This window comes from Acanthochromis polyacanthus, chromosome 21 (assembly GCF_021347895.1).
Source record: "Acanthochromis polyacanthus isolate Apoly-LR-REF ecotype Palm Island chromosome 21, KAUST_Apoly_ChrSc, whole genome shotgun sequence".
Taxonomy (NCBI): Eukaryota; Metazoa; Chordata; class Actinopteri; family Pomacentridae; genus Acanthochromis; species Acanthochromis polyacanthus.
Genome location: NC_067133.1, coordinates 5,264,361 through 5,277,986, shown reverse-complemented (window position 1 = coordinate 5,277,986; position 13,626 = coordinate 5,264,361). Strand labels below are relative to the sequence as shown.

The window sequence follows — 13,626 nt, the reverse complement described above, 5'->3', positions numbered from 1 at the left end:
GGGGCCTCGTCTAGTTGTGTCTTAACTGAGTAATTTTGGAGCTGTGTTTTGCATTTGCTGCTGCCTATCTTAGCCAGGACTGCATTGCAAAATATGTTCTTAGAAGGTTATTTCTCCTGGTTAAACAATGGTTAATAAAACAATAAATTAATTATACATTTGAATAAATAATCTTTATGTATCTATACTATCTGCTATGGCCTTCAAGAGATCCATCTTCTATAAAGATTTGAGAGCTTTACTTGTGGACAACTTGCCACACACTGGTCCCGCATTTATTTATTTATATATAAATATATATATTAGTGGTAGATAAAAGTTTTTGGACACTCTTAATATTTGACATCTCAAATATTTTCATGACATATTTATGGAAAAATCTTTTTTGTTTCTAAAGGTATGGCTGCATTAAAGGCATTAGAGATTTAATTTCCTACGACTTTGTTGTAGCATGCGCATGCGCACATACAACTTCTCCCTCACCCCCCTCTAACCTCCCCCCTCTTAACATTTACGAAGAAACGCCCCCCTCCAGAAACTTGCGTAGCACTCGTGAAGTTGTCTTTTACGGCTGGGTCCCCCTGGATCTTTATCTGCCAATATGTAAAAAAAGATGAGCAAAACAAGTCGCCAGCTAACTACGAAGCTATTCCAAAGCAACACATACAGAAAACACGTAAGTCCAAGGCGTACGTAATCTACGTAACTAGGCCTGAGCCGGAAGATTTTTGGTTGACAGGAAAGGGAGCAAACCAAATGCCTCGGTCCGAGCGCATTGATTGGTTGATGTTTTTCAGGTCCTGCTATGTCCACAGTTTTTTTATTTTATTCTTTTAGAGACCATACATACAAGTCCACTAAAGGTCAGTATATTCATTTTGTGAATCAGACAAACAAAAAAACATCCTCCATAATGCCTTTAAATGGACACGTTTTTTTGTTCATTGTTTACACAAAACTATCATCTTTCTGTTTGTCTGTCGTTCTATTATTCAGCTGAGTTATTGCCATATTTTCAGATTTTATTTCTTTAATTCATATAAATGTGTTTAATACTAAATAAAACTGCATTCCATAATAGCACACAGAAAAGTTACGGTAGATCCTAAATTGTGTACTGTACCTTTAACTTTTGCGACCTGCCGTAAAACGCGCTGTCGTAAATCACATGGAAACGTCAAGTGTGCCGCTCACGTTGTGCAGGTAAATTGTCTTTTACCTCGACTGTAAACTTCTAAAGATGTCTTCTTTCCGCTGTGGACAGTCTTAGAGCAGAAGAGGAAGAAAAATGGTGTCCGGTTAAAGCAGCAGCCCGTCTGTTGTCATAGCGACCGCTTAGTCTGGTTGAGCTGTGTGAGAGTGTAGCTGCTCGGCATCATGTTCGTGTTGGTGGAGATGGTCGACACTGTCCGCATCCCTCCGTGGAGCTTTCAGAGACAACTGAACGATGCTATAGCCGAGGAGCTGAACAAGAAGCTGGCCAACAAGGTGACTGTTTCCACCCAGTAAAAAAAAAAAGCATGTAGACTTCCACACCTGAGTTCTAAGTCAAAATGACAACAGCAAACTCTTAATTTAACTTCAGGGTCATTACAAAATTGGAGGAGGTTTGACATCCCACCCATAAAATTTCAAATAATCCATATGTACAAAATGCTAAAACATGCAATTGTGTAAATGTACTTGTCCTGAGACCAAAATACCAAATAAATTAAGTATTTATATGCATTAGAGAGTCTTTACATGATGCTAAAGTAGTCACAATAATGATTAGGCTTGTGATGCATCTGTTTTAGTTCTCTTTGATTAACCCTCATATCAACCTGTGGGTCAAAATTGACCCGTTTTAAAGTTTGAAAATGTGGGATAAAATATATTTTCACGGTGAAACTTCTGACGTTTACATTTTCAACATTTTTGGGAAATCTTTGAACATTTTTTTGGTGGGGAAAAAATAAATATTAAAAATGTTTCTTAAGAACACTGACAAAAAAATCAACCAAAATCCAGTGAAATTTGCTGAATTTTGGTTGATTTTTATGTGAATGTTCTCAAAGAAAATATTAGATTTACTGATATATATGTAATCATTTTAGATATTTTTAGGATTTTGGGGACGATTTTTACTCATTTTTTGAAAATATTTACATGAGTCTTCTTGCTAAATTTGGGGGATTTTTTTTTAAATAGAAGTTTCAAGGGAAGCTTTTAAGGAATTATTGGAATTTTCTTCCTGAAGGTTTAGCAAATTTTCTGAAATTTGGGGAATTTTTTGCTGGATTTTTTCAGAAAAAGAAACAATATTTTTTGCCTGTAAATGGAGAGGCATCTGGCTGCAGACCTCCACTGTGAGGTCGCTTCCGGTGCAGACCTCCACTGTCAGGACGCCACCACTGTCAGGACGGGAAGTAACCATAAGCGTCCGGTAGGTGGCCGTAACGCACCTGAAGTTGGTTTACTAACCGCTAAATAAATCAAAAGAAGAAGCCATTTCACGCGAGTGATCGTCTGTATCGTTTGGCGTTTACGGTGAGTTCTTGATTTTTATTATCCACAGAAAGTGTAAATTACGGTGGCTGACAGGGGGAAATGACGTGCATATACACAAACGAGCTGCAAATACATTAATGCGCTGCCTAAATGAAAAGAAATACAAAAAGAAAACGCTGTATATCCAGTCACACAGTGGAAGTAGTAGTGACAGTAGTGAGCTTTTCACCTGAGAGGCAGACAATGGTGAGCGAGACAAGTAACGTTAGTTGAGGGAAAAACTGTATGAAAAGGTTTGTCTTCTCTCATCTCCATGGATAAACATAAATAACAGAGAGAACACAGGGAGATGGTAGTAAAACACCACTTCAGAACCCATATAATCACAGTGACTGAAAAGCTAAGGACTTAAAAACTCCTAAACATTTAGTGAAACTAGATGTCCACTGTCTGACATAACCTAACATAACTTTTTATGTGTGCGAGTGTGTGTGTGTGTGTGTGTGTGGGGGGGGGGGGTGTTGCAAACTCATGTAGGAGTAATTAATGATGCAGTTATTGGATATAGGTCACTTTTATAAGTAGATGTAAACAGGCGGTACAAAAAAAAATCAGATATATACAGCCATGGCCATAAGTTTGGACACAACATGACTTATGTCTGTTTTGGTGTCTGTTACAGAACATAACTAATATTTTTTGACAGCACCAGTTTAATTAGTCAACAAATCAACAAGGGATATAATATCAATAAATTCCAACAATTGGAACAACTTTGTTCCCTAAACATAATATTAAAGAAAATAACAAAAAAATGCAGTACTTTCACAACCGAATTTAGTAAGAATAACAAAATGACACCAAACTCTTTTGATGTTTTTTTAAATATGAAACTTAATATAGTTCTCAGGAGTTGTTTATTATCACCCAAACACTTCAGTATTTTGTGGTATTTTCTAAGATTCACATGTGTCATGGTACTTGTGTCCAAACTTATGGCCATGGCTGTACATCAAGTCAGTATTAGGCAAAAAGACCTGCAGTGTAAATGAGGCCTAGAAATGTATGTAGAAATTAAGTTTTTTCACATTTTAACTGTAAACAAAGATAAATTTATTTGAAATAAAGTTCATGTACTGTAATTCAAACACATAACACAATTTTATATCCTTTTCAGATGCACCATTCAATGTTGAAGTCAGTCGGAAAGCCTGCAGTAGAACGCTGCACAACATGCTGCCGTTTGTTTCACTGCCCCCTTTGCCCCAAAGGCATGTTTAAACCAAGCATCCCGTCGAAGCTTCAGCGACATTTGGAGGTCCACCTAAAAATGCCATTACATTTGAAGGTAATGTCATTGCATTTTAGATTAAAGTTATACGCACATGCACACAATTGTGTCATGTGACTTGTTTGTCATTGTCTAAACATTTTCTTGACTTGCGTTTAGATAAGAAGATCTGGACAGATACATCAAAAGCCCTCCTGCGAGGTGAGGTGTCACCAGTGTTTAGGCTGAAGAAAAGAAGGCTGGATGACATGACTACGGTAAGATTTTAATTTTGTTTTAGTCCATTTGAGTTTTTCTTTTGTTTCAGGTTGGAAACCAGTATTTCTATTTCCCTATTTTTTTCAACAGTCTTTTTTCCAAATTGTACTCCAATTGTGGACTCGCTTTAAAGAATATGCCATTCATGAGTTAAGGTCACACCTGCTGTCTCTAAAAATAAACAGTGTCTAGATAATGCATGATTGGATAGAAAATTAACATTTGTTGAGCTGACTAATATGTCAAGGTGGACTACTTGAACAGGTCCTGATGGGATCTTTTCTTTTTCTTCTTTTTGGAGGTTAGGCTTGAATATTACATCTGATCTTTTTACTTATCTATATATTTTCAGGAAGAAGAGCAGCAAGCTGAGGTTTCAGTCAGACCTGCTGATGTGAGCACACCAGTGGAAGGGGTAGGCTATTCTCACAGTATCTATTGGTCAGATACTGTTGGTGCAGCAGTTATGGTACAGAAAGACTTTTTTTTAAATTTCTGTCTTTTCTATAGGACTCGGTTGAAGTGCATATTCTGCATGATTGCAGACATGCAGCAGAGTGGGTTGAGGCCAATAAGACACTCTTCTCTGCCAGAGTGGACCTGCCTCATGTTCTATACATGGGGGAGGAGGAACAGGCTGAGGCTGCTCTGCAGTATAAAAGACTGGGGCAAGAAGACATGGATGAGCAGGAAAGGGAAGAAATCCTGGAGGTCTTCAAATTCACATTCTACAACATTAAGGACATGTGGACATTTTGTGACACAGTAGTGGACGAAAACAATTATTTGGCACATTGTGAATGTCACAAAGATGAATAATTGAAGGATAACAGAACATTTGATCATGTTGTGACTTTGTGTGTTCATGTTTTGTTTTCTCATTGAGCACTTAATAATTCATTTGAACTACACTGTAGATCTCAAGAGTTTGGGTAGTAGTTGGTGGTATTTAGGTGCTCTAGCAGCACGAGAACATAATTAGCATAGACAAAAGATCCTCGGCTTTATAGGCTACAAATAGACACTTGAGCCCCAAGTCACCCACGTTTATGTTTTCTGTAATGACCTAAGCTGTAATATTACACAAAACGGTGTATATTGCTCTATGTACATGGCAATCTTTAATGAGAAGTGTTTTGAAAAAGTCAAATGCTAATGCTTCACTTGTCCAAATAAAAAGAACCAGAAAAGCACTCAGAGCGCGCAGTACTCCTTCAAGGCTGTTCATTCCCCCACATGGCATTGTCAGAAATGTAGCGTTTTTTATATAAATGCAGCATTTGTTTATTAACTAATAATTTATTTCATTAAATATGCAGCGGACGGCATGAATTGATGCAGGCAACTGACAATACGTTTGCTTGTTGTCATAGTTACAGCGACGCCGTGCCGGCCGCTGTCTCGCTATGGGAAATGTTTAACAAATCTGTGGATCCAGACTATAAGCCGCATTACTGCCAAAATCTAATGAGGTGGTCCTTGTGTCATTTCTGACCTTCCCTGAACATTTCATCCATATCCGTTATTGCCTTTTTGAGTAGTGTTGCCAACAGCCGGATTCACAGAACAAACTTACGCCGATCATCACATAACTCCACCGCATTCCTTGGTGGAGTAATTATAAATTCTCAATATACGCTTGATACGGTTACTGGCAGAATATAAATGTGTGCTTCACAGGCATAAAAAGTCACGGTGGGGCTCATCCATCCAATAATTTTCTTCCGCTTATCCGGAGTCGGGTCGGCTGCAGACCTCCACTGTGAGAGCGACCTCACAGTGGAGGTCCGCAGCCAGGGTAGCTCCTCACCCTGTGTCCAAGGCTGAGCCCAGCCTGCCTGCGGAGGAAACTCATTTCGGCCGCTTGTATTCGCTGTACGGTGGGGCTCATGCGTAACATAAAAGGAAAACACAGAACAAAAACGACAAAACAGAAGTTTAATATATAAATAAAAACGATATATAATATAGACAAGGGATTAATAGATTTTATGTTCTATTATTAACTAATTAATGCATTAGCACGAAAATCAATTCCACCGGAAGTCCCTACACGATTTTATTTCGATTTTATTTTGTAATGCATCCCGTGCATTTCCCGTCCTGACAGTGGAGGCCATAGACATATATACGTAGACGCCTCATTGACTGCGGCTGCCCACTCGAGCGATGTGCCTGCAGCGCCGCCATCTTGGACCGGGGCCAGCCGAGGCAGCGGTGCATAGACATCTATGGAGGAGAGAGGTACTGCTGAATCTAAAAGTGGAATTATTCGCCGAATTTTGAACCGATTGACAAACTGTTTGATTTTTAGAAACGTCACACGTGTAGCTACTATACAAGGTGCTCGGATATTTTTTTTACAATGCAGGTTTTGCCATACTTCTATTATTACTACTGTTAATAATAATAATAATTATTATTACTACTCTTAATATTATATCAATTATTACTATTATTACTGCTATTATTACTATTATTTTTATCATTATTATTACTGTTATTATTACTATTATATCACGTGTATAAATCACGTTCTTTGGGAAAGCTTAAACATGTGAGAAAAGTAGCTGGAGATAAAGAATTGTCTACAACAAAAATAGTTTCATCATAAATCAGGGCTATTAGATCAATCAGATGCTGTATTCTAACCCACCAATTACTGCAGTAAGTTGCTAGGAACGCTAGATTCATAACATCGAATTTTAAACAAAAAATTGTCTCAGATTAGTTATTTCACCGGTAAGCAGCTGTGTAATACACAGGATGATGTAGAGAGCTGGTTAGATCATGGGTAGTAGAAGCCAGACACGGAGCTGAGGGGTTCTATCCGTCTTCTCGGCGTTTATTTCACTCTAGCTATGACAACCTGCTAACAATACATCTTACATGTGAAAAGTAATCCCACATGCTCTTGTTCCCTTACAGCGCTCATTAGAGCATCCATAGGCTGAACAGAAGTCTGGCATCTAAGTGTTGAGTGGCAAAACCAGCATTGTAAAAAAATATCCGAGCACTTTGTATAGTAGCTACACGTGTGACGTTTCTAAAAATCAAACAGTTTGGCAATCGGTTCAAAATTCGGCGAATAATTCCACTTTTAGATTCAGCAGTACCTCTCTCCTCCATAGACTTCGATGCACCGCTGCCTCGGCTGGCCCCGGCTGGCCCCGGTCCAAGATGGCGGCGCTGTAAGCACGTCTCTCGACAGCCTATGAGGCGTCTACCTATATATGTCTATGGTGGAGGCGTCCTGACAGTGGAGCCTGCACCGGAAGCGACCTCACAGTGGAGGTCTGCAGCCAGATGCTTTTGTGTAAATTAGGACCTCAGAAGACTATAAAAAACATTAACTCAGACTGACATAAACCTACATAATTCCAACATTTTTCTTCAGCTGAAGCACTACTGTGTTTCTTTTAGTGCTTATTTTTGTGCTGAACAGTAATCTTCTCTCCTCAGGTGGTCTACAAGGTGGGTCTCTGCATCTGCTTGTATGACATCACCAAACTGGATGACTCCTATATTTTCCCAGGGGATGGCGCCTCACACACTAAAGGTATGAAGATGAGGACATAGTTGAGTCTTCATGGAATTATTCTGTACTCTGTATATTCTACAGTACAACCAGATTGCAACTCTTGTTTATTAGTTTATGATGATTACAAAGGTCAGTTCAAACAGGTATAAAGTCCAGGGGCCTCATTTATAAAGCTTGCGTACGCACAAAACAGGGCTAGAAAGTGGTGTACGCCACTTAAATACGCCACTTGTTAGGTAAAGTGGCGTACGCCACTTAAATACGCCACTTGTTAGGTAAAGTGGCGTACGCCACTTTCTACGCAAAGGTTGTGATTTATAAAAACAAACTTGGCGTGAGAATGTGCGCACCGGCGGACCAACCTTGATTCTTGATGCTTCTTTACGCACAAAACAGGGCGTAAATCACAAACTTTGCATAGAAAGTGGTGTACGCTGTGTTCGTTGTGATTTCTAAAAAAAACTTGGCATGAGAATGTGCGCACCGGTGCGCCAACTTTGATGCTTGCTTAAGCACATTTTGGAGACAGAGGGAACGGCAGAGGTGGATCCACCTGTGCAATCTTCCAGCTGGTGTGTGATTTATCAAGAAATTGCATGCAGCTGTGCTTACGCAAAGTTTTATAAATCAGGGGCGAGGGGCATACGCCCTTTTCGTATTTTCGGCGTACGCAAACTTTAGTATGGATCCTACGCAATGTTTTATAAATGAGGCCCCTGGTCATAGCTGTGTCGCTGCCTGAAGGATTGCTCTGTGTTCAGATGAAAACTGACCTTTTTGGTCACAATGTCAAGAAATGTTTGGAGGAGAGAAGCTGAGGCTCTTAATCCCAAGAATACCAATCCTAACGTTAAGCATGGTGGTGGTAGTATCATGCAAATGGAAGAAGGGCAATTACCTTTGGTCTTTGTGTCAGTTCATTTCAGGTATGTCGTCTTTCACCCTTTCCTCGATGAGATCCTCATCGGCAAGATCAAGTACTGCAGTCAGGAGGGAGTTCACGGTAACTTCTGTTTTACTCTTTCTGCATGTCATCTCCACAAATGTTTTTTTTTCCCCACACTGCTGCTAACCTTTATACCCAGCAAAGGCCCCTGAAGGTCACTGTTAGAATTTTTCGAGGACTGCTTTTGCGTTTCCCAGCAGTATGTTTTGTATTTCTCCTGATCCTTATGAACCGTGGGGAGCGGGAAAAACGTATTTATTGCTCGTTAAAATGCTGACCTCCGATAGCATCCAGCTGCTCTTCCTGCTGCGATGGTGAAGCTGTGGCTCCATATCTGTTATTGTTCAGACTTTAGCTGCTCATATGAATCACAAACAATATAAAGTTTAGCAAATATAGTATAACAAGGACTACTATTGTGAGGTAGCGTAATTAATTTCTCATATTTTGGTCCTCAAGTAATGAGATTAAGCCTTTTCATGTTGATACTTCAATAAATCAGCGCTGCCACTACTGTCTACACATGTTTAATTTGCTGCAAATATTTAGACAAGTCAAGCTAACTGCCATGATGGAAGTTTTTTTTTTTTTTTTAAACTTGCTTTCAGTTTGTATATAGTTTGTCAGGAATGCAGCTTTCATGTAGATATGCTAGTCTTTGTCACGTGAATTGATTTTCCTCTGTTTGATCGCAAGTGCCTGTATGAAAACTGCCTCGAAAACTTTAACACAGTTCGCATTTGACCTGAAATCTCACAAACTCCTGCTTCCTCTGCACCAGTTGATAAAGTGCTACCTTTATAAACGCTGTGACCTTTTCTCCTTCACAGTGACAATGGGCTTCTTTGACGACATCCTCATTCCTCCAGAGTCGCTCCAACAGCCTGCAAAGTTGTATCCTGACCTAAAATGTTCTTACAAGTGACTTCATAGCATTTGTTTGACATGTTATCGGAAATGTTTTGACCCTAGAGCTGATGGTTTAAGTTTAGTCTTCCTTAGCTGCATCATCAGTGACGAAGCAGAGCAGGTTTGGCTCTGGGAGTACGAAACAGACGAGGGAGCTCATGACCTCTACATGGACCAAGGAGAGGAAATCCGCTTTCGGGTGACAGATGAAGTCTTTGTTGATACTTCACCGACAGGTCCTGCCACCGCAACGCCTGATACGCCGGGACAACCGGGACAGCCGGGACAGTCGACAGCACCGCCAGCAGAAGACGCTGGAGAGAAGAAAGAGGCTCCGTACACTTTGATTGTAAGAAGGCAACGCTTGCCACAACTCTTTTTGCTGCTTGATACAAAAAGAGAAATCGGTCTTATAATTTACTCCTGTTGAAGGGGGAGTTTATTATAAGACTGAGTGAGGTAAAGGGGCGAAACAGTCAAAAGGTTTCAAAAAGAAATCCAATATTGATCAAGCCTGACTGATAGTTAGTATTAGCTATTTGCAGACATAATAGTGTTGACACAGTCTAACGAATGCATAACAAAGAAATTGTGGAACAGAAGTGCCAAAATGTTTCTTTTTTTAAAGCCACACAGCAGCACTCCACAGCACTGAATCCTCAGCAAAATGTTGTGTATTTTAAAGGAATGGATCATGTGATGAATGAACGATGAGACCCAGAATCTTTCAGAACAGAAACTGTATTCTTGCAGAGCAGGGTTATAAAAAAATGTATGTTGCGGCAAAACAAATATGATATCTATGCTTTTTTTCCCCCTCTAGTTCTCTGCTGCCTTGAACAAAGCACTGCTTGTTAAAGGAGCTCTATGAGTCCAGCTGCAAATAAATTCAATGTAGTACTGTTTTTCTTAACCCTTTGATGCACAACATGGGTCAAAAGTGACCCTTATTCAGTGTAAAATGTGCATCTCCTGACTCATGTTGTGCATCAAAGCGTTAAATGATGCTCTGGGTTGTTGTTCTGGGGTTCAGCAGATTTGTAGATCTGTCCAGAGACTAAACCAAAACAAGAGCCAGATATTTATGTTCACTGTGGTTTTGCAGTGACTTTAAAGACCTCTGTGATGAAGATCAATTCTTTTATTTACCTCACCAACATGCCCATGTAGTGTTTTATGTGCTCAACGCTATGGTTGAGTAATTCCAGATTGAAAGTGCAGTGTACTAATGACGGTCTCAAAAACAAATATCCAGACTTCCGGGATTTTGTACAGACACAAATTAAGGAACCGAAACAGTTTTTGTGGTGTATTGTATAAATCTATTACCGTTGACACTAGAAACACAGTTCCTAAGCTAAATGTTAAGGAGATGTGTGATATGAGTCTTAGTCCTAATATGTGTGATTTCTTTTGAATATTTTTATGGATTTTAGAATTATTGGGAGATCAGACTCAACTTTAAAAGCTTCCTGCTCCTTAGTGCACCTACCAACCCTGTTAAAGACTTAAAATATTCTTGAGGCTTAAATTTTTTTGATGGGCACCTTTTAAAATGGCTAAATATGTTAAGTTTGGGAGATATGTGCCCTGAAGATGAAGGCTTTTGCAGCTTTTTCTAGATGTTATCAGTGTGTCATCTGACCAGCTGGGGTGTAGATCAGTTATTTTTTGGAGAGAAAGATGTCTAATCTTCCCTAGAATGCAGAAATTAGTCTCCACAAGCACATAATTAACGTTAAAAAGTACCCATAAGGGTCTTGTTTTTAACACTGTTGAAGTCTAAAGCAAATAAGCTTCCATTTTTTCTGAAAGCCTTAATTAATAGAAAACTTAGTTAAACTCAAATTTGCTGCAATGGGAAATGCAGGCTGACTTTCCCTACACAATCTTAGTTCTTCAGCTTCCTTAGAAGTTTACAGTGTGGAAACAGGCTACATTTTACCATGCTCAGCAGCTCAAACTCAACTATGAATACTAAAGTCAACAAACTACTGTGTTCTTAATGTAAATAGACTTATTAATCAACAAAATGTAAAGTTGTAATCATCCATGTTGGTGCCTGACTATAGCTCAGCAGTACAAGTATCAACTCTGTGGCGACATTTTTGAAAACATTTGCTTCGTTTCTAGGGGTGGATGAAATCACCATTTAAATACCACTAAAACAAGACAAGTGTGTGGTGTTTGTGCTTTGTGAGTGCCTTTACAACGCTGACTTTAACTGCCATTGATGGTCACAAAACTACAAAATTGAGGTGCTTTCTGTTGTTCGAACCTTAATGTTTGGCTACGTCAGATGTTCTCAACAGCAGTCGAACACATTTTTTTGTTTTGTTTGATTTGTGTTCTTATGTTGTGTCACTTCCTCGACTGATGCATTTCATGTGACTAAAACGGATCAGATCCTCAATATGAACGTGCTGCAGCACTCGCAGCTATATGACCTCAAGATTAATATGGAGAACTAAAACACGATGAGCATCTTGTTGGTCAGTTGGTAGAAGGTTTGCCCTCTCATTCTGAGGTTGCAACAATTGAATTAATTGTTCCTTGTATTGTTTCTGATAAGTCCGCGGTGGTGGATTTGTAGTAGGATCGCAATCATGTGATCGTGAGCAGGCAGTACACGTAGTGTTCACTTGTTGTCATGGTAACAGTAATGCCGTGCCGCTATCTCATGATGATACAGAAATCTTTAACATATCTATGGATCCAGACTATAAGCTGCATCACTGCCAAAATCTAATCAGTTGGTTCTTGTGTCATTTCTGACCTTCCCTGAAAATTTCATCCAAATTCGTTTATCTGTTTTTGAATATTGTTACAGACAGACAGACAGACAGACAGACGTACGCTGATTGTCACTTATAGCTCCATTCGTACCGTTTTCTTTCTGTACATGTGTTAAACTACAAACTCAATCAACTCCAAGCTGCAGCGCTCTGCAGTCACCCTTAAAATGTCCTCATTTTACACGTTCTGTTTTGTCTTCAGAAGTGATTTCCAGATGCGACTCAAGAGGCGTCTCTGAGCCTGAATGAAGATGAAGTCCAAATACAATCACAGGGATGAATTTTCAGGGATTTAAATCAACGTCTGGAGATTGACCCTGATCGTTTTCGTTTCAGGGGACCATCTGTGAACCGGGGCTGGGGCTGCTGTCATGGTGGAACAACTAGCACCAAGGAGGAGAATATCTGATGGTTATGAGCAGGTCGTCCATCACAGCAGCTCTGAAACATGGCGGACGGTCAGCAGGAGACACTGAAGCATGATGTTTGGCACTGAAATCAAGCTGTGATATGAAACAAGATACTATCTGTGTTAAGTGACGATATCAGCCCTGTCCCAGTGGTACCGACTGTATTAGATCGACTGTAAGCTCACCAGCTTCATGTTTACAGGAAAACTACAAAGAAGTCATCGATTATTTGAATAATGTCATCACTGCTTTAATCAGATTGACACTCATCCAGAAATGTAACTTACAGGTTTAAAATAGGTGCTGAATAGTTGGGTAGACTGCATGGTTTCATGTATGTGGTGCCTTTTTTTAGTTTTAAGGTGAGAAATGAGGCTGGAGGACATTTCTGTTGATATAAATTGATGTATGGCTGAGATGTAAAAATAATAAGATCCAAATAACAGCACAAACCATAGACAGAAATTACTTCTACCCATTTTTTTTGTTCGCACATCCTTAGGTTATTTATTGGCCTTGTGTTTTGCTTTGTTTTTTTCTGTATTCCAGTAAAAAGGCGTATCACCAGAGTGGGTGGGTTGTGTGATTATAGAAAGTATATCCCAAAGGATTAGTGAGCAGCCTTTAAATCCGGCAGTCTGAGGGGCATTGAAGGACAAAGTCCTACATGTTTTTAACAGATCTGCCCTCTGCTTGACGTCGGTCGCTGTTGGTTTGAATCTCACACACATTCTTGTGTTTGTTTTGCAATCAGAAATCCAGCGGGCTGCTTCATATGACGAGTCAGTTGTCGTCTTGGTTGTCTGCTGTGAAACTAGGACAGACTTTGAGTTATTATTGGCAGAAATAGACGGCTGCATGTGATCTGTGCTAGAATTGTAAAACTGCAGACGTACTGCCAGCAGGAAGTGTAGCTCAAGAGAAGGATGAATGTACTAACAGTATACAGTTGAAGTCAATAAACCGATGTGCAAATACATTCAAAT

At 39.6% G+C, this 13,626-nt stretch overlaps 1 protein-coding gene across 1 annotated transcript; it reads left to right on the top strand.

Annotated features, from left to right (window-relative positions):
- Window positions 1-1,140: 1,140 nt before the first annotated feature.
- polr3h (polymerase (RNA) III (DNA directed) polypeptide H) lies at window positions 1,141-13,209 on the top strand. Its single transcript, XM_022199070.2, has 6 exons — window positions 1,141-1,488; window positions 7,502-7,598; window positions 8,497-8,583; window positions 9,357-9,420; window positions 9,541-9,784; window positions 12,567-13,209. Exons 1-6 carry the CDS (start codon window positions 1,378-1,380, stop codon window positions 12,615-12,617), a joined length of 654 nt encoding a protein of 217 aa, XP_022054762.1. The 5' UTR covers window positions 1,141-1,377; the 3' UTR covers window positions 12,618-13,209.
- Window positions 13,210-13,626: the final 417 nt, after the last annotated feature.

Bases quoted from the DNA above. Each gene is read 5' to 3' on its own strand.
- polr3h (XM_022199070.2), top strand. From the start codon at position 1,378: ATGTTCGTGTTGGTGGAGATGGTCGACACTGTCCGCATCCCTCCGTGG. The intron at 1,489-7,501 runs GTGACTGTTTCC...TTCTCTCCTCAG, and splicing joins ACAAGAAGCTGGCCAACAAG to GTGGTCTACAAGGTGGGTCT. The intron at 8,584-9,356 runs GTAACTTCTGTT...TCTCCTTCACAG, and splicing joins CAGTCAGGAGGGAGTTCACG to TGACAATGGGCTTCTTTGAC.